The sequence below is a fragment of the Coenobita brevimanus genome, chromosome 25 (assembly GCF_032717465.1).
Source record: "Coenobita brevimanus isolate Jiangsu-jjx chromosome 25, ASM3271746v2, whole genome shotgun sequence".
Classification (NCBI taxonomy): domain Eukaryota; kingdom Metazoa; phylum Arthropoda; class Malacostraca; order Decapoda; family Coenobitidae; genus Coenobita; species Coenobita brevimanus.
In genome coordinates, this window is record NC_136978.1 from 5,115,103 (window position 1) to 5,121,572 (window position 6,470).

General features: G+C 45.6%; 1 protein-coding gene across 1 annotated transcript; it reads right to left on the bottom strand.

Annotated features, from left to right (window-relative positions):
- Positions 1 to 236: 236 nt before the first annotated feature.
- LOC145393686 (uncharacterized) lies at positions 237 to 5,199 on the bottom strand. Its single transcript, XM_080267734.1, has 5 exons — positions 5,127 to 5,199; positions 2,785 to 2,999; positions 2,254 to 2,389; positions 1,867 to 2,009; positions 237 to 449 (listed from the first exon to the last, which is right to left on the bottom strand). Exons 1-5 carry the CDS (start codon positions 5,197 to 5,199, stop codon positions 237 to 239), a joined length of 780 nt encoding a protein of 259 aa, XP_080123860.1.
- Positions 5,200 to 6,470: the final 1,271 nt, after the last annotated feature.

Sequence of the window (6,470 nt, forward strand, 5' to 3'; positions counted from 1 at the left end):
GATGCAATTAGTCTATATGGGCGAACATAACCATTAAATAATAAGCTTTAACCATACCGGGTAGTATACAGTGTTTTAAAAAAATGTGTCGGTTGATGTTGCGTGTGTGTGTGTGTGTGTGTGTGTGTGTGTGTGTGTGTGTGTGTGTGTGTGTGTGTGGAGGAAAAGGGGACTGAAATGCTATAAAATTTTCCAAATAGCCGAAATCAAGAACGCTCTCTCTCTCTCTCTCTCAGTTACTCTGCCATCTCTCCCTGGCACTCACCTCTGCTCTCCACGTATCTCCTTCCACCACTCCTGACGGTGAGCGTGACCCTGGTTGCCCTGACATGACCTTCCCCCAGTGAAGCTAGGCAGGTCACGCTGGTCACGCCTCCACCTCGCTCACCCGCCACGGCAGGGAAGCGAAGCCCGAGGGTGTCTCTGCCTGTGCCCCCCACGACGTAACTCTGACGAAGGGAAGGGGGGGAGATATAGCCACTTTGTTTTCATCCGAGAGAACTGGGTCAATTACAGTCTGAATTCCAAATCATGGTTGCATAAAATCGATGAGTCTTTCGGACGAGGTAGAAATGAGTCTCCTTGGTTATAAGTGAAATCAGCTCACCAGTTCGACTACACGTGGTCCTTAATCACAAGAGACTGGGTCACTCAGCTTGAATTCCGAGCCTAGGTTGTATAAAATTTGGTGAGTCTTTCTTACCAAGTAGGAGTGAGTCTCCTTGGTTACTAGTAAAATCTGACTGCTCTTGGTCATTCATCAGCAGAGCCTGAATCAGTTACAACCTAAATGCCACATTGCGGTTGTATAAAATTTGATGAGTTTCTTGCGAGGTGGGAATTAGTCTCCTTGGTTACTAGTGAAATCAGCTCTCCAGAATGACTCCAGTTGGTTATCACCCACACTGAAAAGGGTTACAGTTCTTGGTCAGGGGTTGGTTATCATCATTTCACTTCAGCTTTCTTTAAACTTGTCATCTTTCTAATTGAAACGGTGATTTGTAGGAGTAGGCTAGGATATGATTCTAGTCACGAAGAAGTGCTATGGAAAGGATGTACAGCCATGGCACTCTCTCTTACTTCTACTGAACTATGTGAAATATGCTGCAAAAAGACGAAAATCTAAGCCAAGTTAATGTAAACAGTACATTAGATAAAGTAGATAGATAGGCAGGTAGACAGACAGGTAGGGAGAGATGAAAAGGGTGAGAGAGAGGAGAGTGAAGAAGAGAGGGGTGCGGTGAGAAAGAGATTAGAGGAATGAGAGGGGGGGAAAGAGAGACAGAAGGGAGAGACAACTAGGAGAACAATGAGTGAGGTGCGAGGAGAGAGAGAGAGAACTGCGAAGGAAAGTGTAATGGACAAAGGATGTAGCGAGAAGAGGGGGAACGTAAAAGAATACGAGTGGAAGGCCTTAACTTTCGTAACGCCTTTTCTGTAGTGATTTCTTCTCCACAGTAAATTCTGATGTCGTCCTGAATGTTACTGATGCAAAGTATGTTGATGTAAAAAAAAAAAAAAAAAAAAAAGATAACATTGAGGACAATATCAAGGTTTGAAATAAATTCGTACCTCACCCCATCTTTACTTACGAAAATAGGTCTGGGTGATGCTGATGATGATGAAAATAAATCACTGAGGAAAAGGTGCAACGAAGTCACCTAGGCCATCTAACGCTCGATCGAGGTATTGGGTTGTATTGCGTTGCTGCATGACTTACTTGTGGTGTGGGGAGATCGTTGATGCGCCATGGCAAAGTGCAGACGTGGCAGAGACAGGCACGTACAGAGTTTTACGGGATAACCTACCGATATATTAGAAGGGCTTTCATGTGTTGTGGATTATATTTATGCCGGAATAACTTACTTTAGGCGCGGGCAGGTCGTTAATGCGCCATGACAGTGTGGGCAGGTACTGGGTGTTGCGGGAGGTGCACGTGAGGGCCACCAGGTCACGTTCCTCGTACACTCCTCGGCTTCCGGATACCACAGGCGGCTGCACGGCCTCGGCTGGGGGCAGGTGAACATATGATCAATGGTGTAGAGACGGGGTTAGACGTGGAGAGAAATATTAGTGATGGAGGGAAGTGGGGCGAGTTCTTGTGTTACCAGTTTATATGTGTATCTGTATTTGGTACAACATTAAGGAGACTTAAAGAGTACTATAGCTGAGAACGTTAACGCTTTTACCCGAGAACGTCTTTTTTAATAGAGAGAGAAAGCGATCCCTGTGATGCCTAGAAAGTATACTAACAGAAAACAGTGAGCGTGGCGGTGCGTGTCTGCTTCCTGAAGGTGGGGTGCTCTCCGATGACCTCACACTGGTACTGCCCCGAGCTGGCCTCAGTCACACCCACCACAACCACCTCACGCTCGCTCGAACTCCAGCACTGAGAGAGAAAATACATGGGTAGAGAAGAGATTTTTTGAAACTTAATGATGGTCCTTCCACGCATTTATGTCCTGCCCCGTGAACACGTTTTCTTAGGTATTTCAGCACCGTAGGTATTTCTTCCCTGGATTATTTAATGCCAACCTAACGGTATTAGATGTCGCTAGAGGTCATTAGAGATCACAGGCGATCATTTAAGGTCACAGGATACCAAGGGTTGTCATATGAGGTCAGGAAAGGTCTCTGGAGGTCATGTGCTACAGATCAAAGCCGGTTTAATGAGAGAGAAAGAGAGAGAGAGAGAGAGTAGTTAATATGAAAGTGTATGTTTTGGCGGAGTGGTGAAGGTCATACACATTTTTGAGTCATATTAGGTCAAGGCACCCTACTCACGTCCACATTGACCCCCGGTACGTGGTGTGTGAGGCAGGTGGGGGGTCCTGTGGTGAGGCCGGGCTGGTGGCTGTAGAATTCCCTCCTGTCCTTGTACCACTTAAGTGTGTACAGACCCGTACCGTCATCAACGCGGTACCGGCAACGAAGACGCACGTCGTCTCCCTCTAACGCTACGGCCGGTACGTCAAGCTCCGTAATGTGTACCGGCTTCCCTGTACAGTAAAAAAAAAAAAAAAGTCTGGGTGATCATGCTGTACCGTCAGAGACAGACTCTTTGAACTGGAGGAGTTAGATACACCCTTAATTGACTCTCGCTATTAGAGGCTCTTTCTAACGAATAGAATGGTCTGATGATACCCTGAGTAAGTTAACATGAGGACACTGTAAGGAGTTGCCCTCCCTACGCAGGATAGACCACCATAGGAAGAAGCGAACGATTCCAAGTTCAAGTTAAAGCATGAACAAGGAATTAGAATATCGTTACTGTGTAGTTGGTTCAGTAAAATGACTTGGTTTAAAGAGCAATATAAGCAAGAGAAGAAGGTGTGGACGATCCCAGAAATATTAATTATAGCAAAACTGAATCGGTATGCAGGATTTATGTTCATGCAAAATTATTATACGCTTCTTATTCTAACTTGACCTAAAATTTTAATCTCAGAATCTTGAATGCCGATTTATAACTAGATTAACATTACAATATGGTGCAAATCATGAAGAAGTACTGTTTGTAGAATGTAGAGCTGTATTATTTTCAGCATTTTCTTTCTGAGCCATTGAGCTACATGAAATAAGTTGTAGAAGGAGGAAAATTTAGGCCAAGTTGAAGTAAAAGGACCGGAAATGGGGGAGGGGTAAGAGGAGTGACACGGAAATTAGTTAACCCTTTGGAATCATTGTCTTCTTTCCGGTTTCGTTCTTCTTATTTCTAGGTGATTTTATTCAGCCAAGGAGGGATGTCTAATTAGCTGAAGGGGTGAATTAAGGGTTGTCTAACGCCTTCAGTTTGAAAAGTCTTGTAAGGGGGGGGGGATCGTCTGGAGGTGGCTACAGTAACAAATTATACGTCATCGGATGGAAGAGAAATCCCCCCTCCACTCCACGCCAGACCCACCCCTCTATGCCCTACGCGCGCGCGCGTGCGTGCGTGCGTGTGTGTGTGTGTGTGTGTGTGTGTGTGTGTGTGTGTGTGTGTGTGATGGCATAGTCATCTCCGAAGGTACGTTTATACTACATGCTTCTGTGCTACAGTTTAAGGAGGAGAATCTTGTTAAGGAATTATTATGATTTCTCGTCTGAATTGCGTCCCTTAAGTTTCGAGGAGGTGTCATCCTCATTATATCCCCCCCCCCCTCCTCGTAAATACACTCCTGGATTTTTTTTTTTTTTTTTTAATTGAGAGCGAGAAAGGTACTTGGCATGGCTATTTATTAAGGAAATAGTTGCCAGAGACTGGGATTTTTGAGGCAATAAGGAGGTTTAATGTTCGGAGTTGACATTTTATAGTTCAAAGGCAGACAGCTTACCAAGAATAATACACATGGACATAATGAAGAGGCACGTGACCAGCTTGTAGTGTCCCATTGATGCGGGGGCCGTCACGGGGAACGATGTCTCAGGTAAGGGTGGGTGTGTCTTGGCACCAGATTATATTTCTACTCTTAACTCACTTTCTCCTAATGTGGCCATAAATAGTGTTTTTTAAAGCATACTTGGCCTGAAGTTAGGTAGTTCCATGACCACTAAAGACTGGCTAGGAATATTATCTTGCTCAACATTTTAACACGCTGGATTTTTTTTTTTTTTTTCAACTGCCGTTGAGTTTCTTCGACTTTGGGGGTACCTTTCGTTCTGAAGTAATCACTGTAGAAGTATTTCGTGTTGTTTATCTTATTCTTGCTCCACCTTGACAGTTTTAGTGAATTTTCAAAAAGGCAACAGTTTTATTAAGTCACTGGTGCCCATAGTCCTTTAAGAAGGACAAAAAATTATTTGAGGCGAGAACCCCCGTGTAGGGACCTAGTGAGCTTCGCGACAAGAGCCAATAGGCGGAGGGCGGTACGTTAAGTACCCATCCGGCGAACAGGAACCTTGGTCACTAATGGATTAAGTTTCAAAGAGATCCCTCGCAATGAAGGGATTAACATCTCTAGTATGATGCTTGACGTGTTTCTGATTCGATTCTTGCCACTACCAGGAGGTTTTATTTGACTTTAGGCTTCTTGTAAAAAAATTATAAATGAACTGTTAAGTACACATAATCTAGGAGGGAGAGTTGATGAATCGAGGAGAGGAGACTAGACCCACCCTTCCCTTGCCACGGCTTGAGGCATACTGACCACTCTTACTGACTCCACTTCCTCGGCCCTCCCCGGGCCCCGCACGCAGTGCCAGAGGTCCATCTTGCCCCATTGATTCTATTTCCTTAACTCCTCGTCATTTGCAGCCCTAATATCCAATCTCCTTCGTGCCTTCTCTCTTTCTTATCATGCCTCACCCCTAACTTTCCCAATTACTATCTCACTCCTCACTCCTCTCACTTCTGCCACAGCCCTCACTCTTTCCTCACTCCTCACCCCCCTTACCTCTGCCTCCCTATCCCCATCACTCCTACCACACCCCTCACCTTCCTCACTCCTAATTCTTGCCTCACCCTCTTATGCAGCCCTGATTTCTGTCTCGTCCCTCACCTCCCGTACCCTGTCTAACCCCTGACCTCCATTACCCTTGCTTCACACCTCACCCCTAGTTTCTGCTTCACGTTTGATTTGTACCTCACCCCTCACTTCCCTTACCCCAACCTCACTCCTCACCTCTCTTCTCTTTCTCACTCATTCCCTCACTCCTTCCTTATCCTCCTCTACTGTACTTGTTGATTTCCCGGAAAAAAAGAAAAAAATGGGGAGACTCCCTCATTTCTACAACAAAATTACGATTTTGTATCGCAGTTTTACCGTCGACATTAGTGGTAGGTGGTGGCGACCATCTTCTACTCACTTGATATAGAATTGCCTGCATCTTCCTAAGGTAGTTCTACAGTGAGTGGCAACACCACTGTTTTCCTGTAACCCAAGACCAAACTAGAGGGCATTCAGTGGAGCGCATCTCTCTGACAGGGGAACGTAATTTCCAAACCACTTTTCGTAATGGGTTAGGTTTTCTCACCATTGAATAGGGTTTCACAAAAAATGTTTTCCGGATCCAGAATCTGTCATACGTTCCGGATCTGTCCCAAAAGTTACTAGATTGTTCCCTGGGACATGGGCTATCTACCCTCCAAATTTTGTCCAGATCTCTCTTTTAGTTTTTAAGTAATTCTGTTAACAGACAGACAAACAAACAGGAGTGAAACTGTCCTTGTCGGAGAGAGTAACGAGATGATGTGGAGCATAATATGCAGAAAGACACTGAAATATCGACTGTGGCGACGGAACACCACCGGGACAGTGACACCCCCCAAGAGGTGACCATGGAGGGGCTCCGAAGGCACGTGCGAGGTCAAGGCTATACGGACGTATTTCCCCAACTACCTTGAGCCCCAATTCCCCGGAACAGACCCAGCAGGAGTGCCGCAGTCCGCACGCACTACCTTCCGACAGGACTAGCCCTCGACAGGTTCAGGGTGGGTCTGAAAACACAGTCCCAAGCAGCACCCCTGTGATGGCCTCCAGCTGCACAAACCA

What these genes read in the sequence shown, in the direction of transcription:
- LOC145393686 (XM_080267734.1), bottom strand. Translation starts at nt 5,199, where the DNA reads ATGGGGCAAGATGGACCTCTGGCACTGCGTGCGGGGCCCGGGGAGGGC. An exon ending in CGCCACGCTCACTGTTTTCT is followed by an intron (nt 2,010 to 2,253) that starts GTTAGTATACTT and finishes ACCTGCCCCCAG; the next exon opens with CCGAGGCCGTGCAGCCGCCT. An exon ending in ACGACCTGCCCGCGCCTAAA is followed by an intron (nt 450 to 1,866) that starts GTAAGTTATTCC and finishes TCCCTTCGTCAG; the next exon opens with AGTTACGTCGTGGGGGGCAC.